The sequence below is a fragment of the Danio rerio genome, chromosome 8 (assembly GCF_052040795.2).
Source record: "Danio rerio strain M-AB ecotype USA chromosome 8, GRCz13ab, whole genome shotgun sequence".
NCBI lineage: Eukaryota > Metazoa > Chordata > Actinopteri > Cypriniformes > Danionidae > Danio > Danio rerio.
The window spans coordinates 19,042,067-19,067,975 of record NC_141028.1 but is presented as its reverse complement, the minus strand read 5'-3'; the positions used below and the strand labels follow the sequence as shown (position 1 = coordinate 19,067,975).

General features: G+C 35.4%; 3 protein-coding genes and 1 long non-coding RNA gene across 14 annotated transcripts in view; 1 reads left to right on the top strand and 3 right to left on the bottom strand.

Moving 5' to 3' along the window:
* Positions 1-392: 392 nt before the first annotated feature.
* cenph (centromere protein H) lies at positions 393-6,226 on the bottom strand. 3 transcript variants are annotated; one of them, XM_087263712.1, is made up of 10 exons: positions 5,963-6,226; positions 5,744-5,875; positions 4,453-4,508; positions 4,328-4,364; positions 4,083-4,151; positions 3,946-4,002; positions 3,791-3,854; positions 1,151-1,202; positions 811-968; positions 393-736 (listed from the first exon to the last, which is right to left on the bottom strand). In XM_087263712.1, the coding sequence occupies exons 2-10, from the start codon at positions 5,863-5,865 to the stop codon at positions 650-652; spliced, it is 702 nt and encodes a 233-aa protein (XP_087119838.1). In that variant the 5' UTR covers positions 5,866-5,875; positions 5,963-6,226; the 3' UTR covers positions 393-649. The 3 variants fall into 3 exon arrangements, with proteins under 3 accessions (XP_087119838.1, XP_087119837.1, NP_001107081.1); XM_087263711.1 differs by having other exon boundaries at positions 6,140-6,226; NM_001113609.1 differs by lacking the exon at positions 5,963-6,226 and having other exon boundaries at positions 650-736; positions 5,744-5,865.
* Positions 6,227-6,268: 42 nt separating this feature from the next.
* On the top strand, positions 6,269-10,605 carry kgd4 (alpha-ketoglutarate dehydrogenase subunit 4). 2 transcript variants are annotated; one of them, NM_001113608.1, is made up of 5 exons: positions 6,269-6,406; positions 7,518-7,586; positions 7,956-8,019; positions 9,786-9,994; positions 10,220-10,605. In NM_001113608.1, exons 2-5 carry the CDS (start codon positions 7,536-7,538, stop codon positions 10,235-10,237), a joined length of 342 nt encoding a protein of 113 aa, NP_001107080.1. In that variant the 5' UTR covers positions 6,269-6,406; positions 7,518-7,535; the 3' UTR covers positions 10,238-10,605. The 2 variants fall into 2 exon arrangements, with proteins under 2 accessions (NP_001107080.1, XP_087119836.1); XM_087263710.1 differs by having other exon boundaries at positions 6,306-6,406; positions 7,521-7,586.
* On the bottom strand, positions 10,388-14,081 carry LOC147835550 (uncharacterized). Its single transcript, XR_015497787.1, has 2 exons — positions 11,413-14,081; positions 10,388-11,351 (listed from the first exon to the last, which is right to left on the bottom strand). It is a non-coding gene; the product is annotated as an uncharacterized LOC147835550 (long non-coding RNA).
* Positions 14,082-14,348: 267 nt separating this feature from the next.
* mier3b (mesoderm induction early response 1, family member 3 b) overlaps positions 14,349-25,909 on the bottom strand; it is a 72,683-nt gene continuing 61,122 nt past the window's right edge. For 3 of the 8 annotated variants that reach the window (XM_087263708.1, XM_087263709.1, XM_087263705.1), the window contains 9 exons: positions 24,753-24,876; positions 22,961-23,034; positions 22,235-22,307; positions 21,993-22,138; positions 21,256-21,337; positions 21,084-21,178; positions 19,896-20,023; positions 19,667-19,818; positions 14,349-17,536 (listed from right to left, as the gene is read on the bottom strand). In XM_087263708.1, coding sequence (XP_087119834.1) covers positions 17,109-17,536; positions 19,667-19,818; positions 19,896-20,023; positions 21,084-21,178; positions 21,256-21,337; positions 21,993-22,138; positions 22,235-22,307; positions 22,961-23,034; positions 24,753-24,876 — 1,302 coding nt within the window. In that variant the 3' untranslated portion in view covers positions 14,349-17,108. 8 annotated transcript variants of the gene reach the window in all.

Sequence of the window (25,909 nt, the reverse complement as noted above, 5' to 3'; positions counted from 1 at the left end):
GACGTTTGGAGAAAATAACCAAAAGCCAATTACTAGGCCCACATGGAATTTAGTTGAGTAAATTAGTATTTATTCAGTTTTTAAATTAATTTCAGACTTGAAAATTAAATTAATCATAGACTTGCTTTCTTTACCAAATAAGTGGATCTAATTGGATTTGCATTGTAAACATTAAATAAGTTTGTATTATTTTTTTATTTCATATATTACATTTTAATTATGATACTCTCAAAATCATTTAACATAAAGCCTCAGATTTTTTAACAAAATCCTCTGCAAAAATAGCAGAAAAATGTCTACAGATTCTGTCTGGCCCTACCAATTACCCATTTAGGAATTCAACATTTGTTGTTGAATAGCCGATTTCACATTAATCATGACATTACAGAAGGTTTATTGAACTTGGTTTCATATTGACTTTAATTAAAGGATTAGTCTAAAATGAATTTAAAAAGAATGAAAACTAAGCATGTATCACCTTTCTCACATTAAGGATGTTTTTAAAACTCTAAAATGAATTGCAATAAAAAGCCTGAATATACAAGAAAAACATCCTTTCAGATGACTTTACAGAAATGTACAAAACATTACCCTGAATGTGGCAACCTGGAGTATTTACATTGAAGAGCTCTGTTTAAAGGTTTCCTCTTTAGCTGGGTATGTGTTCCAGTTTCATCACAATGTCACTTAACTTAGGATCCTCTCTCCAGTTTACTTTACTAGCCAGTATAATTCCCTAGGAAAGAAGGAAGCAATAAGATGACAGAATAATGACAAGTACTGGAGCAAACACAAAGGGAAGCCACATACCCGGAGCACATTTTGCAAGATAGTGGTGATCCTCTGGTATTTCTGCAGAACAGCCTCAGCTCTTTCCTTGGTTTTCTGCTGAACCTCTCCCTGGTTTTCCTTCTCCTGCTTCAACTCGTTTATCTCCTGCATCTTTTTCTTTATCTGTCCTTTTAGATCTGTCAAAAAAAGGAATAAGACCTTTATACTTTCCTAGCCATCATACTAAAAATGTAAGTGTTAATGTATTTTCTGTTTTAGTTTTTAAAAGCAACCATCACAACCTGTCAAAATATTTCAAAATCTTTAACCGATAGACTTTAGCTGATAAAAAAAAAAGTCACATTAAAATATCAAGTACCAAGTCTTTGCTTTTGGACATCTGTAATCTGGTCCTGAAGCTCTCGTGTTTCCTAGGAGGAAAAAAAGATCAGCAATTAAACATTCTGTGGCTATAATTATTCAAATGCACTCACTGGCCACTTTTTTAGGTACACCTTACTAGTACTAGGTTGCTGCAGATTTGTCGGCTGCACATCCATGATGAGTCTCCCGTTTCACCACATCCCAAAAGTGCTATTGGATTGATATCTGGTGACTGGAGGCCATTTGATTTTTTCAATTCAATTCAATTCAGCTTTATTTGTATAGCGCTTTTACAATGTAGATTGTGTCAGAGAATCAGTCTGAGATGATTTGCACTTTATGACATGGCGAGTTATCCTACTGGAAGTAGCCATCAAAAGATGGACAAACTGTGGTCATAAAGGGATGGACACGGTCAGCAACAATACAGGTAGCCTGTGGCGTTTACACAATGCCCAACTGGTACTAATGGGCCCAAAGTGTGCCATGAAAATATCCCCCAAACCATTACACCAGCACCACCAGCCTGAACCGTTGATGCAAGGCAGGATGGATCCATGCTTTCATGTTGCTGAAGCCAAATTCGACCCTACCATCCTAATGTTACAGCAGACCAGGCAACGTTTTTCTAATGTATCATCCAATTTTGGTGAGCCTGTGCGAATTGTAGCCTCACTTTCCTGTTCTTAGCTGGCAGGAGTGGCACCCAGTGTGGTCTTCTGCTGCTGTGGCCCTTCCACCTTAAGGCTGGATGTGTTGTGTGTTCAGAGATGCTCTCCTGCATACCTCGATGTAACGAGTGGTTATTTTAGTTACCGTTGCCTTTCTATCAGCTTAAATCTGACTGGCCATTCTCCTCTGACATCAACAAGGCATTTGCGCTCACAGAACGGCCGCACACTGGACACCGCACACTTTTTTTAAGAGATGGTTGTGCATAAAAATCCCAGTAGATCAGCAGTTTCTGAAATACTCAGACCAGCCTGTCTGGCACCAACAACCTTGCCACGTTTAAAGTCACTTAAATCACCTTTCTTCCCCATTCTGATGCTCAGTTTGAACTGCAGCAGATCGTCTTGACCATAGCTGTTTCCCAATATGCGTTCTTCAGCGTTCTTGGGTCCTCGTGTTCTTCGGTAACGTCTTTATCAGCTGCCAAAGTTCAGTTCCAATACTCAAGACCGCAAGAACGGAGGATGCGTGAAACTTCCCGGATGTGTTCTTGGTATCAAGGACGCACCGATGCAGACTTGAGCACCGATCTTGTTCTAGAAGTGCCAGAAGTCATTGCGACTGGGGGTGGAAAGCGCAGCATTTTATATAGATTTATTATTAAAGTTGAGAGATATCACCTATTTACCTCAGGAGTTTCCCCTTAATAAAATGGTGAATATAAACATAACCATCTTAATAAAGAAATAAACACAATGTTTGTTTGCTGAAAGTCGTATTAAAATCTGATTTATATTGCGCAACATATATTTATAATGTTTTTAAGAATGGTATATATTTTGAAAAGGGGGAAAACAATAAATCGTTGTATGAATGCGTTACTGTTTAAATAATTTTCTATTTAAAATGTGTGATGGTCATGTGACCATCAGGAAGAACGCAGCAACTTATTTCTCACATGACGCGTTCTCTGTTCTCTTGGTCTCCTGAGTTTGTTCTTCCCAAGTCCGTTCTCTGCGTTCTTGGAATTGAGAAACAGCCCATGTCTACATGCCTAAATGCATTAAGTTACTGATTAGAATTTTGCTTTAACGGGCAGTTGGACAGATTAATCTAATAAAGTGGTTGGTGAGTGTATATGAGAGTTAAAATTGAGATTTTGGTGTTAACATTAAATTCAGAAAAGAGATTTTATTTACATAGCAAGCAAATTAAATGCATATGCATAACTTGTGAAAATTCCAAAATATGGGTGGAATTATGTTCTTGCTATTCAGCACTACATATATTTGTGTAAAAGTTAAACTCACAATTTACAAAAAGGGTTCATTAGTTAATGTGTTTGCTAAAATTAACTAATAATGAACAATACTTGTACAGCATTTATTAATCATAGTTCAACATTTACTAATGCATTATTATAATCCCAAATCCATGCTTGTTAACATTAGTTAATGCACTGAGTTAAACTAACAATGAACCAATTTATTTCCATAAACAAACATGAATAAATGCTGTAATAAATGTATTGCTCTGCGCTGATTGTTTATTTTAGTAAATGCATTATTACCATTAACTAATACAACCCTTTTGTAAAGTGCTAGTAATTTAAACCTACCTTTTCGGACACACATTTGATAATACATAGTGCTACATTTTTATATTCTAGATTGTTAAAAGCTTCTTCCTGACAAATTGGTTAAACCCAGTGGAATATATAAAATATATATTGACAATTAAAAAAAATGACAATTAGCTTTTTATATGGCTACATAAACTACTTTCATACTGATGGCTAAATCACTGCAGAAAATATATATATGCAAGTACTTTTTCCTCAGAAAGAAATAACAGGACATGTCCTAATGTACAGAGGAAAATCTAAAGCTATATAACACCTGCTTTGACCCGCGCCATGAGCAAAAATTCTTCTAAATCTGGCAAACCAGATGTCCACACCCACCTTTAAAATTTGGATGGTCTTTTCACAAATCTCAGAGTTCTGATTGGTCAGTTCCTTTAGTTCCCTGTTTGATTTAAAAAAAAAAAAATATTGTTATGACAAGTGTATATTAGACTACACGTTTAGATTTATTTAAATAATCAGGATTTGCTCACTCAGCATCTGCCCCATTCTGAATCATCTTTTCAATAACGGCGCTCCAAATCTGCATTCTAGAACACACACACAAAAACACTTTAACGTCAACAGCCACAGAATATTGCAAAAGAAAGTCTAACAACAGAATCTTTACCTGTTCAACACCAGTGTTTTGTTGAAGTGTGAGAGTCTTGCTTGCTCTATTTCACTTTCATACTTAGATCTACAGATTGTCACAAAGATACAGATAAATACATTAATAAATAATATATATATATATATATATATATATATATATATATATATATATATATATATATATATATATCCAGATGCAGTTGAGTTGTTACTTTATAACATACAGTACACATATATATTAATAATTTCAGACACACTTACAGATCTGCCTCAGCTTCACATGACTCTCTGTGTTTTCCTAAGAAACATACACTAGAATTAGCATTAGGTTAATTAATAATAAGTGATTAATAAATAAGCGTATTCAAATATAAGTCTAAGCTTACCCATGCTGACTTTAACATTCATTTCAAAACACTGATTTTCCATTATTTCTTTCATCCTTGAGGAAAGAGAAAAAAATAATGAAGAAAGTTATGTAATGTGTAAAAACACTAACTTGGTAATTATGTTGAACTACTCATCAATATCAATTTAGGCATGTTGAATTGGCCAAGATGATCTGCTAAAGTAATAAGCAACACTTTGAAGCGGATGAGCTACAGCAGCAGAGGAAGAGTGCTCCTTACAGCTAACAATAGCAAACTGAGGCTTCAGTTCACACGGACTAACCAATATTTGACAATAACAAAATCAACTGGTATAATGACAATTTTTGCTGCAACTTTCAATGATGAAGTCAGAATTTGGCATTAAAAACATGCAAGAATAGATCTATGATGCAAGCTGCCCTAGGTCAGTTAATGGTGTGAAAAAGAGCAGGATAAAGCCCAAGCCCTTGCTGTCAATGGAGGGTAAGAAAGCTCTTGAATTTAAAGGCACCTATGATAAAAATCAACTTTTGTAAGCTGATTTTTCTTAGTTTAATTAAACTGGTGTTTAATTAAAAACACAACGTTTTTAAAACAGAGCATGTTTGTAATAAAGAAAGTAAAATCGCTATGTAATTTTAACCGCTGTAATCACCACAACCGCATCATGTAAGTAAATGCTAGTATGTCTGTGTCTGTACTGCAAACAGCATTTGTGTGAGACGCATCATTTCAGAATGGCTTGAATAAACTCCAGCACAAATACATCAAATAAACTTAGTTGCTATTTTTGAATAATGAGCCGTATTTCAAGATATATTTCAAGTCTGTCTCTGTCACTGTGCTGTTTATCTGATGTAACGTAATATAAGAAGCAGAAACGCAGAAACGGTGGGCGGGAAGAAGCAGCTCATTTGCGTTTAAAGCCACAGGCTACAAAAACAGCCTCACTGTACTCAGACACCAAAATTGGCATATTCTGGAGGCTAGAATAAATAATCTAACAGATATTTTGAGATGCAACTTTACAGACACATTCCGGAGACACCAAAAACCTAATTTACATCTTGTAAAAGGGTTAAAATAGGTGCCCTTTAATCTTATATATTAATTTGTGTTTTAAGATGAACAAAGGTCTCATGAATTTAAAACATAAGAGTAATTAAATTAATACAGTTTTCATTTTTAGGGTGAACTAACCCTTTAATCCCATTCCATAAAATGTTTTATACTGTTAATTGGTTATAAATAGTTTCGCTGTAAGAAGAGAACGACAACTTATACAAATAAAATAATGAAAAATTACTTTAATAAGCTTGTGGGTGTCACCCCATCGGAGACTGAAGATGGATCAGGAAGACTGTTGTCCCTTCTAGGAGTGTCAACATCTGAAGCGAGGGCATCATGATTAACGTTACTGGAACTCATCTTTGTATGTCTGTGAATAGAAACATTTAACCGATTTGAAACGTTGTGCTATTATAAGATTCTGCTGGTATGAAATGAACCCCAAAACAGAAACTACCGTCAGTAACAGTTACGTCACATCACATCTCAGAAAGCAGATTTGTGACACAAAACAGGGTTAAGCGCCAATGATTAACCGTATAACACTCATTCGTTTCCAATTAACGTAGCTAGATACCAGTTTTTTGAAAGAGACTCAGAGAGCGAACTTATAAAAACAACTCGCTTTACTTACGGGTTGTGTTTACTGTTTGTTGTTGAAAGATTTCTAGTCGCGCGATTCCAATCCTGTCTGAAACTGCCGCCAGGAAGTGGGGACGTCACGTGACAGCCACGTGATCGGGGTTATCTCGAAGCCACGCCCACAAGCAGAATAAAACTAAGCATGAGCAGAAATAAAGGATTGGCCGCTACAGTGACAGTCAGGACTCGTGTTTAGTGTGTTTTAGAGGTCATCATGGGGATTTAAGGATATAGTACACTACTAAATATCCTGTTGTTGGTAAGAATGCTTGTTCGTTGTGCTTATTAGCATGTGAAGATCAGTAGGCTTTTAAAATGGTGTTATTATAAAAGCATGTTAGCATGGTGAGCTATAGGGTACAGTGTATTCAATGTTTTACTGCAGTATTGTTTATTATTGTATAGTAATGCTCATTAATTAGATGAATTAGTATGTATATGTCTTTAGAACGACAGCTTGGTTCAAGTTCGTTCAGGATGCTTTATTAAAGCAGGTGATTTGACAGCTTCTTCAGCTCAGTCTAGTCAACAAAATGATTGTAGATATTATGGATATTAATTCTGTATTTAAGCTGTCATTGTGTTTTATGAACTATGGCTTTGGATTATATGCGTTTTTTGCTTGGTTGCCAAATTTAAAAATAGTTTAAATATGCTAAATAAATGTCAAATAAATAATATTCAAATTATTTATTGTTAAATTTAAACGTGCATGGAAAAATGTAATATGTTATTATGTATAATATAATGTTAAATAAATATTATATAAATTAACCATTGTTTAATTACACGTGCATATAATAATGATAATATGCATACATATCTTGCACAAACAAAATCTGAACATTAAATGAAGTCTTCATTTATCTTTTTACATATTCAAGTCAAACTTTATTTTTTTTTATTTATTATTATTTTGTTTTTTACAAAAGGAGAATTTAAAAATATTTTTTATCACTCCAAAATTCCAAAAAATTATGCAAAAAAAAATGCTTTTTGGATAATAAAAAAGTCAGGCAAGTTATATATGAACAAATCTCTCTTTGAAAACAACAACACATATATGTATATGCACAAACAAATAAACTCTTTCCATTAGACTAGCTTTATGGAAGTCAAAAATACCACAGTTGTGATGTTTTGCCTGTAGAGTCATATTTTGAATCATTTTCAATCGTTTAACGTAATTTTCTATTACTTTTAGTTTTATTAGCTTTGATAATCACGGCTACAACAAAATGAATTGAGTTAAATAAGCTTAATAATTGCACTTTGTTCAAAAGAACTGAATCCCATCGCCATTTATTCATGTCCCTAACACCAGCGCCCTCTAATGGTTACTAATGTATTTACTTTGTTTGAACCGGAAGCAGTGATCGGATGTCGTCATGGGAAGCAAAGTGAGTGGCAAGATGGCAGCTGCCAGTCGGGTCGTGCAGGTAAACACTCTCCTCAGCCTGTACACCGGTCATTTTTATGTGACGTCTCGTTTATTTCAGCTCATTGTGGAAATTAGGATCATTTATCCGCTTAGTCTACAGTAATATTTATCCTGAGTGTGTTTACTTGAGCAGAATGCATTGATTTCACCGGTTTGACAGATGCCCTTGTGGCCAAACCAAGTTCCTCTCACTTTCTTTATTTCTTTTGTGTAAAACTCGATATCATCTCAGTAACACCTTACACAATATGCACTTTAAATGTAAAAAAATCTGTAAATGTTAAAAGTGGGTTTGATTGTTCGTCTCTATATTCATAAGTGAGTGTTTTGTACAGAACTGATCTGTTTTGTTTTGTTTTCACTGCAGGTTGTTCGGCCTCATGCACCTTTAATTAAATTTCCAGACCGAAAGGGCGTCTCTAGGCCGAATGGTCAGTCAAATTCACAATTGCTACAGAATAATTGTTGTTTTACAAGACACTAATATCTTTATATTGTGTAAAAATATGGAACAGAGTTCAGAATTATTCTATTACTGTTACATTTTTGTTAATAAAAAAATGCCTTTTGAAAAATCCAATTACACATAAATCTCTGAAAAACTTGCTAAATATTTAGTCAACATTAAAGAGTTTTTTTTTTCTTTGAACATATTAACAGTATTAATCACATTGAAATAGAGAAAAATTATTTTTAATTTACATCTCATTTACTCACATTAAAGAGTTCATAGTTCTGAAACCTACGTGAACATCAGAAAACAACATAAACATTAGATTGAAATGATTATAAACTTTTTAATTATAAAATTTAAATTAATTTTCACTTTCATAGAAGCACAGTTCAGTCCCAAAAGTGTGTGAGAAATCAGCAAAAGGCTCAATTTATTTTTAAAAATGTCTTTTGACATCGAAATTTAAGGATCTTTTTTTACTAATATTCATTTCACCTAATATTGCTTCATACATGTATATCTTTTGTTTGTTTTTACTTATTACTATTTATTCATTCATTCATTTTCTTTTTGGCTTAATCCTTTTATTAATCTGGGGTCGCCACAGCAGAATGAACCGCCAACTTATCCAGCACATGTTTTACACAACGGATGCCCTTTCAGCTGCAACCCAGCACTGGGAAGCATCCATGCACACTCATTCACACATATACACTACGGACAATTTAGCTTTCCCAATTCACCTTTACTACATGTCTTTGGGCTGTGGGGAAAACCGGAGCACCCGGAGGAAACATACACGAACACAGGTAGAACATGCAAACTCCACTCAGAAATGCTAACTTACCCAGCTGAGGCTCGAACCAGCGACGTTCTTGCTGTGAGGTGAACATGCTGCCCATAGTTATTATAACCTTTATTTTACCAGGAAAAGGCACATAAAGATTAAAAATCTCTTTTACAAGAGTGTCCTGGCCAAGATTATGCAGTATACAGTTCATATGGGTTTAACAAACAAACAAAACAAAACAAATAACAGGTAACATCATTCATCCATCAAAACACGCATACAATGAGAGTTAAATCTAGTCAAAACATCCACAGGCCCAAGTTTCAAATTCCAAATAGTTTAAAAGTATGTAGTGAAACCAACTCTTTAAACTGCTACTTTGTTTGCAGGTTATTCCATGCAAAAGGTGCTGCATATTTAAAAGGTTATTGGTTCTATTAAATTATTTTTATAAAAATATATATATTTTTTAAATCTGCTAAAGAAAAATGACGATTTAAATGTACATTCTGAAATTGAATGTGGAGTTGCCTCTCTGGCTCCACTGCTAACTGTATTACCAAAAACAAAATCAAGCAAAATTTCTAATGTTTTGCTTCTCACACTTTACATACCTGAAACTTGCCTACAGCACTTATTCATTGTTACTCTTATAGTTGTGTAAATTGCTTCCTTGTCCTCATTTGTAAGTCGCTTTGGATAAAAGCATCTACTAAATGACTTAATGTATATTTAATTAATGAACTTAATTCATCTTTATTTCTGTAGCGCTGTTTACAATGTATATTGTGTCAAAGCATGAAGTTCTAGTCGATTAAACAGCTTCAGTTCAGTTGTCACAGTTAAAGGCCTTCTGTTTGTGAATTTCTCATTATGGAAATAAGGTGTTTCTACCCAATAAGCTCAGCATTACTTGTTGGTAACCGTTTCATTTCTTTGTGCTGCATTTGCAGTACAAGAGGCTTTGAAGGTGCTCACAGCCAGCCTGCCACAGCTCTCTCAATCCACAGCTCCATCTGCAGCATCAGTATCACCTCCGCCAAGACCACCGGGACCCGCCAGTCGACTCCCCGGCACCCCTGACAGCATCGCTGTGGTTCGAGAGCTCCCTCAGAGATACCGCAGGAGAACCCTAGACTTAAATGAAATGGACTACATCCAGGTTAGTGCTCACCATTTTAAACTGATCAGTTCATTTCATATTTGAGAGAAGATGAGCCGTTCAGTTTGGACTAAATCTTCTATTGTAGTGTTAGCGGTTTGCAATATTGATTTGTTTAATAAATGGATTTTTATTGTAGCATTTTCTTTTATCATTATGTTGTGATGTTTAGGGGAAAATGAACATAATATGGATAAACCATTTTCTTTTTTTATCTTGTTGCAGCGAGGAGGACCAGAATGACTGCAATCTGAACCGCTTCATTAAATCAGACTCCTTATTTGTGGGAATCTGTTGGCTGATCCTCAGCAAAAGAGGAGTTCAAAGCATGTCTCACTACAAACTTAATTAAATTATGTTGTACATACAAATCATTCTTTGACAGTTAGCCTGTTTCATTGTTCAGGTGCTCTGCATTTACAGTACATTAACCTTTTGCCACTTTTCATTTATCAGTGGTTTACTAAATCAACACCGTTTTTGGATTTGAGTTTATGGATCATCATTTGAGGAAAGTACTGAATGGAGAGCCAGCACATTATACAGGTCTCTGCTGAACAAAAGCAGTATTGTGGATCTGAGAGATTAAAATATTTACTCATTTTTGAAAACTTGTTTGCCTTTTATTTTTACCTATTAATAACCGTCATATTTTTTTTACTCGCATACTTTTTAAGTGAGGTTTTAAAGGGATAGTACACTCAAAAATGAACACTCACCACATACTCAATGAACACTTGTTTTGAACACGAGAAGCTATTTTAAAGAGCCCATATTACACATGAAATAGGGTCATATCTTGGTTGTTAGGGTCTCCAACAACAGTCTAATATGCATGCAAGGTCAAAAAACACTTTCATGGTCTTATAATCTGCATTTATTTTTACCTAATTATCCCAGCGACTCCCGTATGAATCGTCCAGTGATTCATTTGTTCCCAAACCCCTCCTTAGCGCGAAGCTAATCTGCGCTGATTGGACCGATGACAGTCTGTCGCGATTGGTCGACTGCCTTCAGTCAGAGAGTGAAATGGCCAATAGCTAATCAGCAATATAAAAAGTAATCACAGTTCATACACGCTCGATAGTGTAGGCGTGGATTTTAGCTGCCACACACACACAAAAACACACACACACACCTCCGGACGACAACGCTCCCGCTTCCGCCCGCACCCGCCAGGTTTTAGCCTGAGAACCCGCTCCGTTTTCTGCCCGCCGCGCCCGATCCTGCTAGAGCGGGGGAGAACACAACCAAAAATCACCCAGCTATACAGTCCAGACAGCCAAGATGTCTGTATAAACACACACACAGCACCAAGCACACAAAGCTCGCTCTCGCTCTCTCTCTCTCTCTCTCTCTCTCTCTCTCTCTCTCTCTCTCTCTCTCTCTCTCTCTCTCTCTCTCTCTCTCTCTCTCACAGCCGCGGGAATGCAGAACTCTACCACGGAGCTCCATAAACAAAGCAGCACGCGTCGCGTTTTTAACGTGACTTTGCACGCGATAAGAGAATATAGCCAGTTAACCTGATACAGTACACTCGGTTACAAGTAACAAATCACAAATACAAATACATTTGCAAGCAAGAGTCAACGAGGCAACAACTTTAACCGCACGTACTTACACTTGAGAAATGGAAACCCATCCTGACGTCCATCAGTATGTTACTCTTTACTGATCCTTCCTTTAAGAAACGCAGATGAAGTATTCTTTGTAGCATGTAGTTTCCAGAAGTTTCCAGTAGTTTCCAACTGCTTGGTTATAATGCTGAGGTTTCATCTTTGGGTAGAGACTCAATATATCCATCTGCAGTGTGACTTCAATCGACCGGCATGTTTGTGTGTGTGTGTGTGTGTGTGTGTGTGTGTGTGTGTCTGGGTTCCTGCGTCAGAGGGCGGGGCCTCAGGTTTGAAATCTCCCGGGTTTACGCGTACACGTGAATAACTTGGTTTCGTTTGTACGTCATGGCGAAACACCTAATGAATCGGTATCAAGGCGACTCGTTTGAAGCACTATGAGTCGACTCTTTTATAGACGAATCAACTGTTTTAAACACTGTACACTAACAGATTTAAGCCTTAGCTGGATACTTTACTTCACTTAGAGCTGTGTTACACACTACATGGAGGGGAATTTTCAAAAACCCATAATATGGGCTCTTTAAACAATGTTAGAAATTAGATAGTTGACTACAGCCATTTAATGTGGAGATCAACTTTTGCCATCGACTGTTTGGTTATCAACGTCTTGAATCATATTTTATTTTCAGCATAAAGAATTTTTAGGTCCTGTGAAGTTCTATCCCATGTTTGACGTAATCTCAGCATGAAGAGAAGGTGGGACATGGAGTAGCTCCTCCCCCCTTAAAAAATGGCCAATAGTGTTTAGTTTATATCACAGCACTGCCAGTGAGAGTGGCTAAACTCAAGCACATTGGATGAGAAGCTTCTTGAAGGGGTGGGGCATGTCAGATACTAGAGAGCATTCGATTGGTCAAGATTTGATAAGAAATTGAAGTATGTGATAAAAGTTGTTGATTCATTTATGCAGAAGTGACAACTGCAAGCGTTAGATCTGTTTATGTCAGATTTACATCTTCTAAACCTGGGGTGCCCAAACCTTTTTGTATGAAGGGCCAAAAACCAAATATCATCGAGAGCTGCAGGCTGAATATGTAAGTATATTTCATTAAAGTTGCCTAGGGTAATTTCCTAATTGATTTAATAATATTTCAAAATAAATAGAAAACATTAATTTTGAATGGTGTTAACTAATGCAGTTTAACTTTAAATGATCACTTGTTGCAATAAAAACAATCACATTTAAAAACACAGTGACGTTTAATGCTGAATACACTGGTCAAGCAGAACTGGCCTTTGACTTGATTTGCTTAACAAACATGATCTGATTCATTAACACCATTTAATTAAAACTTTTAATTTCAGTTAGCTTTTAGCAATAAAACAAACAAGGCTATCATTAAATTTGAATTGACAATCTTGAACCCATCACTGTCATTCTCCCTCTCTTACATGAGATGGCAGGCCAAATGCAACAGACTCATTCTGAAAACAGCCCTACATACATTTCTGGAGATGGTGAATTGTGTAGCCAGAGCTACGTATGTCTGCATTTTGTCTTTAAAACAAACACTACATGGTGGAATGACGCCATTTCTTTCCTCGTTTATCAGCTGAGCGCTTACCTGCATGTGGACGGCTTTTCCGATGTTTACCAGTTTGTCCGGTAGCTTGACACAACTGCAGACTTGAGACGCATAGCACAGAGTTGACCACAACAACAGGGTTCAAGTCCAGTAAAGAACAGTTCCAAAAAGTGGGTAAGACAAAAACAGAAGCCAAAAAAAATAAATAAATAAACAAGTAAATAACAGGGTGAGAATGTGGTCAAATCTAAAAAGGTGGTAAAATCAGACGAGGGCTTTTTATTTTTTTTTTCTGGTTTGCTTTTCAAAACCCTACGGTTGGGCTACGTTTAGGGAGGTAGGTGGGCACTGGTCATTCAGGGCTTTTAAAACACTGTTGGATGGGTTTAGGGAAGGAGGGTGGGTGGGATCGGTCTGGAGGTCAGTCGACAGCGGTCTCTGGTGGACTATGTGAGCACATCAGGCGCGAATGGCACTAGCAAAAGAAATTAGAGATCTGAAAAAGCATACACATCGGCTTCTGGCTGATTTGCAAAAAAACGTCACTCCTGGGATGTATTTTGCGCTCTCCAGAAATGTATACAGACGAACACAATCAGAATGAGCCTGGGTTGACCAATTCAAAGGTTTCCATGGGTCAACTTTGGCCCACGGGCCCTAGTTTGGGCATTTCTGTTCTAAACACAAAGTTTGTCTCTTTTTTGTGACTACCTTATACATTGACTAATATGCGCACTAGCTTATAGATATCCTAAAATATAACTGTGCTATCTAAACGTATATATTTAATGTCAGTGGACCTTTAAGTTCGGAACAAACGCATTAGATTAATAATGATCATATTTGTATGACAATTGACAATGAACACTCATTTGTTTCCAGAGCTTTTATTTCTGGAGCTTTTTACACCAAGTAATAAAGTACAACAAAAATACAAAATAATGAAAAAGAAAAGCAATACAATCATATGTACAGATTTTAGAAACAATAGAGATATCTGAATAATTCTGTCATTAAATGTTATGATTGTCTGTATATATGGATTTACATTTATAGGATTTGTTGGGGGGGTTTTCTTATTCACAAGTTTTACCATTGCCTTCCTCTCCGTGGTTCAATGTAAAAACCTCTATTGAATATATATATATATTTCAAAATTTCTAAATTAAATACATAAAACATACGCACATCCACTTTACCAAACTCTTCTCAATATATTTAAGATGTAAAATGTTTACTTTTATAGGTCAAAGCAACCTGTACATTCTGCAATTCGACTTAATCCATTTTAATATGCAAAACACTTTGGGGGTAAAATGTCTGTCAATTCACGGTATCGTTTTTAAAGTACTAATACAGAAGAATAAAAGCATTTTAAGGTATGAAAATAAAAACAAATGATATGAGCACCAAGTACTACATTTGTTGATGTATGCTGAACATTTCTGAGCAACAACAACAAAAAAAAGTAGTGCTTTCTAATCATTCATGAATAATGGCATTCATTTGAATCAACATCAGTAATCACAGCTCAAACATGCTTAATGGAGATGCACAGAACTCTCTCAACTCAACTCATAATTGCAAACGCAGTGCATTCAATGGAAAATTGACTCTTCACATTACTAATAGCAGCCGTTAAGAATCAAGAATCGAATTAAACTAATGATGAATGAATAGGTTTACATCGGAGTGTTCATAAAACACATCGCTCAAATAAAAACTAAAGAAAGGCTGTGATATTTTAGCAAGCAACCATAATCAGCATGCATTTGACGTCTGTCACTGCAGTAAACGAAGGTGAAAATAAGCTATGAATATTGTAAGACTTTCAACAATCTGTACATATCTACATCTTATTGCTATAAACACTATTTTTCACATTTTTGCTTTTCCCTAATTACAAAATCAGGGATTTTAGTATACAAACGAACAAAGTAATTGTTTTGAAATGCAAAATAGCAGGAAGGACTCGAGCTCGGAGGCAGTATCGGTTTTGATACAGTGCGTCAAGCTGATTGTTTTTTTTTTGGCATGTAATATTAATCAGCTTGAAATATGTCAAAGGATCAACAAGAGTCCCGTCTGCTTCATGCATACAATACACAACAGAAGAGGTCAAGAGTGATTAACAATTAGCTCAATTAACATTCAGGTGTTCTCTGTACCCCTGGCAGCTACAAAATATACATAATGCATAGCTGAAAAATTAACACTGGTTCAAATGGTACTAAAGTTGAGCACCAGCAAAAGTTACGCTTGGTAAAAATGACCTTTGTTAAGGGTATAAATTTACACTCAAAAGGGAAATCATAAATGTTCTGCACACTCATGGACTAATATTTATACACAATTCAGACTAATACTGTCAAATGCATATGACAGTCTCATAAATGTCACATGAAGCATTTGAGTGCCAAATCTTAAACAAACAAAAAAACTTTGCAGACTAAAATATGGAGCTAGAAAATTCTCAAAAATAAAACATTTATGAAGTTCATACATGCACAGCACAATTCACATTTACAAAATACAATTTGTAACCATGAATACAACACACAACTTGTAAATTCACAAGTAAAAATCATAAATAGTTAATTTAATAGTTAATCCAAATAAATTGAAGTTGTGTATATTATGAAATCATGTGTCGAATTTGTGTATTTTTTAATCATCTTTTGAATTTACGAATTGGATTTGTGTATTTTTGTATCGTGATTTAAATTAACAAATCGAATGTGTATTTTTGAATTTACAAATGGAGTTGTGTGCTTTAGAATAGTGATTTGAATCTACGAATGGAATTTGCGTAATTTTGAATCGTTATGGATATCCGAAATGAAGTTGTGTATTATTGAATCGTGTTTTGAATTTATGAATCGGATTTGCGTGTTTTTGAACCGCGTTTTGAATTTTCGAATTGGATTGGTGGATTTTTGAATTGTGTTTTGAAAATACGAAGAGGATTCGTGTATTTTGAATAGTGATTTGAATTTACGAATAGGATTGGTGTAGTATTAACAAATTGAAATTGTGTATTTTTGAATTGTGTTTTGTATTTACAAATTGGAAATTGTGAATTGTGTTGTGAATGCATCAATTATAGTTTTTAAATGTATCATTTTTGAGACTGATCTGGCTCCATATAAAAATGTACATTTTTAACAGTGTGCAGCTGAGAAAGATCAAGTCAATAATGATACTTCAATATAGGCCAAAAAATAGTAACTCATTAAATGTTCCAATTACTACAATAAATTGACTTATTAAAGCTTAGATCTACAAATAACCCGAACACTAACCATTTACAAGACTTTTTTCATAAACACTTGGTTATCTCAACAAAAAAAGAGGGCCAATACACTGGAAACATCTCATAGACTGTAAGTGCTCTTTGTTTAAACATGTCAGTCTTTCACTCTAAAGAAATCACTATTCTCAATTACAAAAGCCAGTTTCCAGATATACAAAATGCTACATTTCCCAAGGGGTAGCCTATCTTGGGCGGTGTAAACACTGAAAAAAAGGTACCATTTTCAGAAACAAAGGTGTTTGTGAAAAATCCTAAAACAACGAAAAATGCAGTTTCAGAGGCAACGACAAAAAAAAAAAAAAAAAAAAAAAAAACGCTGAAAGATGTAGATGTTGGGATGAGTACAGTAAGAGACCACGGCTCTCTGCTCCAGCATTTAGGTTTAACTGTAGTTCACCGAAGACAAAAAGGATATTAAATATCTGAAGGACCAGAAAAATAAATGGCTATTTAAACTCTTGAGAAATCAAGATTCCTTATTTCTGTACAATAAAGACATCACTGATGTCATATTACAAAAACAAAAAAGACCAAAAAGTATATTCATATATTTATATATAGATATCATTTTTTAATTTAAAAAAGAACTAATAGTCAGTGAGCGGATGAAGGTGAGTCTGGATGTCAGAACTAGAGAGTCAGTCGGACTGAAGTGCAGTGTGTTGGTGGTGTCGAGAATGAGAGCTGATGAAAGCGTTGGCTTCACTCCCGATGCCACTGAAGTCTGTGACCGAAACCGCCATTGTGGCGCCTGTGATGCGATGTGCTCGTCTGCCCTCGAAGTCCACGTCGTTGATGAAGGACTCTGAAAGGCCCATTTTGAGCCTCTTGGAGGGTCGTTCGCAGTCTTTGCTGCTGCACATGCTGAGCTGGCCCAGGTCAGAGCGGTAAAAGCCTGAATCCAGCATGTTGAGGCAGACGCCGTCTCCATTCGTTCCGTAGCTGAGCTGATCGTCATGGTTCAGGGCTGCTCGGTGCAAACTTTCCAGAGGGGGGAAGAACGGAGAGTCCAAACAGCTCATCTCTGCTGGACCGTTGCACACATTCGCTACACTGTTACTAAGAGCTGCAAGAAAAAGAGGAGATCAAAATTACATGAAAACCTACAATTGCCTAGATTTTGATGTCTCTGCTTATGTCTATTTGAAGTTAATACTAACAGAATTAAAAAGCAGTTCTCAAAGCATATTTAATGAGTTTGATATACACTGTTAAAATTCTGGGTTCCACACAATAGATTTGTGTTTGCACAACATGAAGTTAAATAATTAGTATTTTTTTAAATTTAAGTGGATTGAACAAAACAATAAATTTGTCCCCCAAGAACTGTGTTATTTCAGCTCAATTTAAATAAGTGGAACAAACAGCAAATGTCATTTGAGTGTATTCTAATGTACACAGTTTATAAAAAATTTGATATAAAAAAAATTAAGATTTAGGGAACTCTTTGAGACTGCTACCACAGGCATCTCCAGCAGCATGAACCGGGGGCTAGTTCAGAGCTAGTGCTCTTCCTGCTCCAGAACTAGTTAATCTGACAAGCTTTCTAAGGATGGCTTTGCTTTTCATGTGATAGAAAGTCACCATAAAGTCAGGTCTGACATCAATGTCTAATTTGCTTTTCCTAGCAAAGCATATGCAGGATCGCCTAATTCCAGCAATAATTTGCCAAATTCAATAACAATAAAAGATTTGCAAACAATGCTGCGAGTCAAAGAGAATAAAAGTCACTTCCTGAAAAACTGGCACCAAATAACCAAGAAGAAAAATGAAATTGGCTGAGGTATGAGAAGCTGTGCAACCTCAGAAGATGTAATGAAATGAACACGTGGTGATTTGAGGCGTGAGATGCCGTTTGGGAGCAGAGATGCTCGAGATAGTTCTGGAGGCTGTAATTCCAGTTACACTGAACCACTGTTGTGACTGTCGCCCTGCTGGTTTGCCTATTAATGCTATTTTTATCATTACATGATCTCTTATAACAAAATCACATCACATATTTTGATGCGCATGCTGGAATTTATTCAGTAAAAATCTTTTTCATTGCAGTTCATGCACTTTTTTTCAGATTACAAGCAAATACTGTGGTCACTTTTCACAACCTCGCAGTTTTGCAGATTTTTTTTCCGTGTAATTTGACATGCTTTTTTTTCTCTACAGCGCATTGTGTTCCGCGTCCTGATCAGCGCATTGTGTTCCGCGTCCTGATCAGCACATCGTGTTCTGCATCCTGACTGTAGACCAGGGGTCACCAATCCTGGTCCTGGAGGGCCGATGACCATGCAGTGTTTAGCTCCAACTTGCCTCAACACACCTGCCTGGGTGTTACAAGTATACCTAGTAAGATCTTAATTTCCTGGTTCAGGTGTGTTTGATTAGGGTTAGAGCTAAAATCTGCAGGACACCGGCCCTCCAGGAACAAGTTTGATGACCCCTGCTTTAGACCATTGTCAATCAATCTTCTGTACAGTACAAAATGCGTTGAGCTCGCCAAATTTACATTAATCTTTGATTGCCAGCAGTGTGACTCTGAACTGCTGTACTGTGTGTTTGCAAGTTTGCTCCCCACAATGTCAATGAAACATTCTGCACTGTCAAAGGCACCTGCGGTAGCACCCAAAAGGCAGAGGAAGATCACACAAAAACACTTCTGGACATGCTTAAGGAAGGTAGAAGTTACGCGGCTGTATAACAACATTAAGTAGAAAATAAATGAAGATCAAATGGTTTTGCTCTTTGGTTTAATTTTATAATACTGGACTTATTTTTTAACGAAGGTTTGAACTTTGGGAGTGTTAAACACGAGAAAAAAAGTGTGAAAATGTAAATGCCTGTCTGAGAAGTGCTTAGTGAGGGGTTTTACAGCCTTTAAACATCTATAATAATTGTAAAAAAATTAAGCGGACTACTTCGCGGATTTCACCAATTGCAGATTATTTTTAAAATGTAACTTTCGCTAATAACAAGAGACCACTGTACAACAAAAATCTAAACTAATTATAATAATTAATTATAACTAGTTATGATTATAATTATTCAGTCACAGGATGGCACCAAACAGTTAAAAAGAACAGCATATTTCCCTAATTGTGCTCATTTCCTTAATTATCTATCCAACAACTGAACTTACGCAGTTTTCACTGACTTCAAAAGATGGTGAGCTGTTCTACAGTTCTCCTGTTCAGACAGTTGTTACCTGTGAGGTCACTGGCAGTGATAGAGTTGAGCAGTCCGAGCTGTTGCTCTGCCGATGCCTCTAGTCTTCCTCCTGCTCCAGCTGAACACACCGGTGAAGAGCCGTCCACTGCCAGACCCTCAGCCTCGTCTACCAGCCGATCCATCAGGTCCCTGAGGACAAACACACATACACCGTGAACCCAGCACTTTCTCTAAAACACAGAGACCAAAATCATCCCAATACTTACGTCACACCAGGGTAACAGCTGTATTTCTTCTTGCCAAATCGGTTCTGTTGAGCAAAGTAGTCAAAACGTTCTGACTTTTTCCACATGTAGTAAAAAGCCACACATTCTGCTACAGTCCGTGTTTGAACCTGAAATTACAAAAGCAGCAATGACAAATTAGTATTTAGTCACTATATACTGTATTTATTAGCAAAATGAGTTATTGTACAGCTCTGCAAACCCCAAATATTTATGATTTGTGCAAATTATTAATAGAAATAATCACTAGGAATTAGTGATGGGTCAACCTTGAATGTTTCATTTATTTTGAACATATCTTTTATGTGACTCAAGAACGAGGAGTCTTCTAAGGAAGTAATTCCTTCATTCATGCACACATTTGTGCAGGTGGAGGAGAAGATTAGTTTCTTTTTTGAGTTTCGGGTTTGAGTTGTTTGTTCGTCACATGAAAGACAGAAGCCAATCATGCATTTAGAGCTGGAAAAGGTTTGATCCATTAATTTCTTGAGTCATCGGTTTTGAGTCATCTCTTTACATGCTGTACTCATTGATTAAGCTTACATAGAACGAATGACTCTGGTTTGAAGACATGCCAGACGAGGTGATCAGAGTTAATCCTTCAATGTTTACCTGGTGTTTTGTCTGATTATTTTCTCTTAGTGTAGTAGCATTCTAGTTTTAACCTGTTTGTGTAGTGTGATCAACGTTTGGTGTGGTTGTAGATGTGTTGGAAGCATCTCGTAACATTTTAATGTCAATTTGGCAAAATTAACAAAATTACTCGAAAAAAAATTTGTTTCTTTCGATAAACGAGACTCAAAGGTCTGAGTCAGTAAAATGATCCAAACTTCCCATCCTGACTATAAATGTATTTATGAAATTTAATACAATAAAATAATAAAGTACAATATCAAGAACAGCATGACTTTTAAATATAGTGAAGAAAAAAACTTTCTAAAGCACAAATATTCTGATAATGCAGATACTTAGAATATTTACTTAAGTACAAAAATGAAGTAAAAATATTTAGTTACTGTTTATCACAAGCTTTTGAATAATTGTAAAGATATAAAATGAATATATGTATTAATTTAATTACATATCTAGATTGCAGTTTAATATAGCTAATAAAACATTATAGTTTATCAACTAAAGAGTTGAGTGGATAACACAATATACACAACTTGCCTTGTGTTTCTGAATAAGATGGAAGTTTTTCTCATAAATCTGCAGCGCATGTTCGAAGTTCCTACATTCCTCCTCTGACCATGGTGGTGATTCTTCTATCAGAACAGAACAAGTGATTATTTATGGCATTACTGTGTAGAAAAGGTTTTTGCTCCTGTACTGAACAGCTTACCTTTTGAGGTCTTTACATTACTGCAGTATCGAACCAGCGCCTCACGAGTGTCATAATTACATTTCAAAAGCTCAAACAAAGCCTAGAATAGAGACCAGAGAAAGAAAAATGATAATCGTAAAAATATGATTAAACCATAGCAGCCGCTCTTACATGATGAGTGAAGAATTTTCATGTTAGGGAAAGAGACTACAGGTGAATACAGTAAAATAATTCTAAAAAGAAGAATAATAACAACAACAACAATCATAATTTAACTAAATATCTAAATAATAATAGTTATTGCCACACATTTACAGTTGACAAAAAAGGAACAAACGTTTTTGTATTACAAGTCTTTAAAAGGTTATTTTTAAACATGCAAATTAGGCATCATTTACTTAAATATATGCATATTTACACACACTTCTAACAAAAAAATCTAAAGACTGGATCAAATCAGGCTCATAATTCTTGATAAATTTTTGTTTTGACATTGTTTTTACAGAGAGAAATTAGGAAATCTCTTTTCATTAACAGATGAAACATTTACTTAGAACAAAATGTAGTATTTAATCAGGTAGATTATGCATAAACACATACCTCAGCTAAAACTGTATTTTGAATATTTTGTTTTTACTAAACTAAAAAAATAATAATAATCTCAACATTTACAGGAGTATGAACACAGCGTTTTTGTTTGCAGTGTCAGTGACCTTAACTATTAGAATGAATGAGAGCTTCTGAAGAACACAGACCTGCTCGTTGTCTCGTATGTGTTCAGATGTGGAATAATGCGTGCGGTCATCTGTAGACTGTGACAGTGCTTCTCTGAGGTAGTCTTTCACTTTATACTCTGACAGTTCGTCAGGACACCACAGCAGCTGATCTTCCTCCTCGTACACTGCAAACACAATACGCATTCAATTGATGTCACTCATAATGTATTCTAATTGATTTATTAGCAGAGTCAACTTTGAATTCACATTAAGCAACTCACCCTTTTCATCATCATTATAGTGGCTGAGCCCTGCTGGGACTTCTGCTTGATATTGAGATCCCACCATTATTTCCTGTGTTTAAGGAAATGGAATTAATATTAGTTAAATCTAATTATTTTACTTTTGAAAACCATCATTGGGCATGTAGGAACCCCAAATTCTTTTTTTAATTTGACCGTGCTCCATACAAGATTCAAATAAAATTTAGCGATAGAAAGGGACAATTTAATGGGGGAAAAAATCTAAGGAATCTGTTATTTTTCTGTCACAATTTCTTCAATTTATACTGAAATTTTATTTTGACGGGTTGAGTTTCTGTTTGTACATAATGACTCTTTTTATTTTTTCACAAATAAAACTGTAAAATACATTTCTAAATGGTTCAAGGAGCTTCCATTTAAAATAAATGCAGTTGATTTGAACTCCCTTTTAATCAAACAACCCAGCAAAACAGAAACAAAAAGTTTTTTGAGCACAAAATCTGTATATAATAATAATAATTTCCAAACACAGCAACAAAGCAAAAACTTGAGTAATGGCTGCAGTGAATTCTAATGAAACATCTTCAAATAGTTATTAATATTTTCTTATTATTTATTGCATTTTTTTCCTTCACAAAATTACAGAATGGTTTTTGATTTAATAAACACAGCCTTGGCACAAAGCTTGTCACATTGAACAGTATACACTAACAATAATAATAACAACAATAATATAAAACCAACCTTTCTAGAATCTTCACTGTTTACACCGTCCTCCTCCCCCTCAGATTCTTTATCACCGTCATATGTTACATTGGCTGGGGAAAAAAAGGAATCAGAGGATTAAATAAACCTGCACTTTTACAAAAGGACAAAAGATGGTTGGTGGAGGGTGATATTGCATTTTTTATTTGAACACTTTCTATTCACCTTTTTCTTCGCAGACAAATGCGCGCAGCCCTTTGAATCTTTTTGGCTCGAGACTTCTGGTCTCATTCACTTCTAGAGCTGCACAATTAATCGAAAAAAGATCACGATCTTGATTCGACCCCCTAGACCAGGGGTGTCAAACTCAATTCCTGGAGGGCCGAAGCCCTGCACAGTTTAGTTCCAACCCTGCTCCAACACACTTACCTGTAGGTTTCAAACAGGCCTGAAGGACTCAATTAGTTTGATCAGGTGTGTTTAATTAGGGTTGGAACTAAACTGCAGAGCTGCGGCCCTTTTGGAACCGAGTTTGACACCTGTCCCCTAGATGATCTTAATCCAGCATTTCTAGATTCTGACAATCATATTTTCAAGTTCAGGAGAGAAGCAAGGGAGACTGCATGAGTCTTCATTGTTTCACATACATTGCTCAGCGACACGGACACCTCCAAATATTGTCGAAAGAGTAACATACAGTATTAATAAGGTATAATTCAACTAAAAATTTAATTTTTGTCTTTATACAATGCTGTATTTGCAGCCTGGAAATCACACGTGACGTGAGCTGCCGACTGTGAGCTGTTATCACAGAGAGGGAGGGCATGCACTGTACTTAATGATAGACGTGCGCGTGTCTACTTTAGTGAACAGAACCTGCATAGGCTGTGAATAACATAATACAGTTGTAAATAATATTCCGTTTGTGGCACACAGTGATCGTTTGGGAGCCGCGCATGAAGTATGAACAGCACTTAGCAGTGAAAATGAAACCGAAAGCCTGCACACATCACTTAAATAATTATTTGGCATTTTAGAGTTATGACTGAGACAAGCATTTGGTATGTTTTTTCTTTCATAGCGAACACACAGTTGTGCATAAAAGTAAATGTTTACAGAGTCAGTATAACTATTCTAGCCTATATCATGTTGATTTTACTAGTGAATAAAATGGTCTAATAAGTTGTCAATGACAGAATGCAAGCATAGGAGTTTATATCAAGCATAACTTAACATTAGAATTATTATAAGTAGAATATACTTATTTATACAAACCAGTAGACCTGCAAATAATATTATTATTGTTGTTTTACCATATGTTTGAGAAAAAACAATAATAATTGCAGACTCATATTAAGCTTTATTTTACATATACAGAATTGAGAAAATCCTGATCTTTATTTTAAGTTAAAAAAAATAAATAAAACAAAATCGCGATTCTCATTTTGCCCAGAATAGTGCAGCTCTATTCACTTCCATTCATTTTTATGTCAAAAATCACTTGTTCTGCTGCGTGATGTTGCAAACTGATATTTTCCTATTATATTACTCTGCTTTGTCTGTATAGTCATGAGCACACTTGTATGAAGACTGTTTTCTGCAGTTCTTTATTCCCATTCATTTCTCCTATAGGCAACTAAATTGGAAGTTCTAAACCAATCGAAAAAACGAGAGCACTTCCACATTGAAGAATAAGGTCAATAGAGTGTCTTTTAAGTTTAAATAAATAATTTTGAAACTATAAAACACTTTCATTTAAAAAGAAAACAATTTATGATTATGTAAACCCATTAAAACTGTACTAATAGAAGATTATAGTTTTTCTTCTTACATCTTAGAGTTCTGGGGAAGAAATCCGTGGCCTCATGGGAAGTGACAGAAGGGGTCAGATCATCAGCAGACGACTGGGTCTCCTCCTCATAATCTCCTGACAGGAGATCTTTAGCAATCTCCTCCTACAGCAGAAGACCATTAGTGACTTCATCTTAGAACTTCTATTAACATTATTAATGTTTCCATCCACCTATCTCTATGCACATTTGGAGGTATAGCATAAAAAAGCTTAATTAAAATGCCAATGTGCACAAAATTTTTGAAATTGCACATAAAAAAATTCACATAACTGAGTTGGATAAACTTTTCATTGGACAAGAAAAAAATATGCAACTACAATTGATGTTTACAAAATAAACTCCAATATGCACAAAAAAAATAAAAATAATACAGCACTGCTTTACCAGATCATGTGATTACAAAAACTGGCATGTTAAATAATTGTACAGCATTAATAGACAAACTGACCACATTATAAAAAATCTGAAATGTTGTTTTGGTCATTCTAAAATCCTTTACCCAAAGTCTGTTATCAAAAGGGTTTAGTATTCTTACCTCTCCGAACTATCAGGCACAAGTTATTGATTATATATATATATATATATATATATATATATATATATATATATATATATATATATATATATATATATATATATATATATATATATATATATTAGTGCTGTCAAAATTAGTGCGTTAACGCATGCGATTAATTTTAAGTTATTAATGCGTTAAAAAAAATTAACGCAATTAACGCAGTTGCTGTTTTTTTTTTTTACTTCCTGTTGTGGTGGACGTCTGTTTAACATGCAAGAAATGTGGATGAGACCAATGAAGCACTTTTTGAAGGCAAGTTTCGGTATAAAACAATTAGCCGCATCACCAGGCTCTCTAAAGTTTTATGCAATTTCGGGTGTTTCATTTTTAACTTTCGACTTCTGTTGGAAGTTGATAACGCATGGCGAACAGAAAAAAAATCCTCTGCATTTCGTGACGGTGTTCCTTTAAGGTAATAAAATCACTGCTGAGGCTACACTGTAGAAGTATAATCTTAATCATATTAAAATCAGAGTATTGGTGTCTTATGTGAATGTTCTCAGAAAGTCTGGTGAAGTCGCGAGCTGTCAAATACAGGGCATTACTCTGCCTTTT

What these genes read in the sequence shown, in the direction of transcription:
- cenph (XM_087263712.1), bottom strand. Translation starts at nt 5,865, where the DNA reads ATGAGTTCCAGTAACGTTAATCATGATGCCCTCGCTTCAGATGTTGAC. An exon ending in CAGAATGGGGCAGATGCTGA is followed by an intron (nt 3,855 to 3,945) that starts GTGAGCAAATCC and finishes TAAATCAAACAG; the next exon opens with GGAACTAAAGGAACTGACCA. An exon ending in TCTTGCAAAATGTGCTCCGG is followed by an intron (nt 737 to 810) that starts GTATGTGGCTTC and finishes CTTCTTTCCTAG; the next exon opens with GGAATTATACTGGCTAGTAA.
- kgd4 (NM_001113608.1), top strand. Translation starts at nt 7,536, where the DNA reads ATGGGAAGCAAAGTGAGTGGCAAGATGGCAGCTGCCAGTCGGGTCGTG. An exon ending in CTGCCAGTCGGGTCGTGCAG is followed by an intron (nt 7,587 to 7,955) that starts GTAAACACTCTC and finishes TTTTCACTGCAG; the next exon opens with GTTGTTCGGCCTCATGCACC. An exon ending in GGGCGTCTCTAGGCCGAATG is followed by an intron (nt 8,020 to 9,785) that starts GTCAGTCAAATT and finishes CTGCATTTGCAG; the next exon opens with TACAAGAGGCTTTGAAGGTG.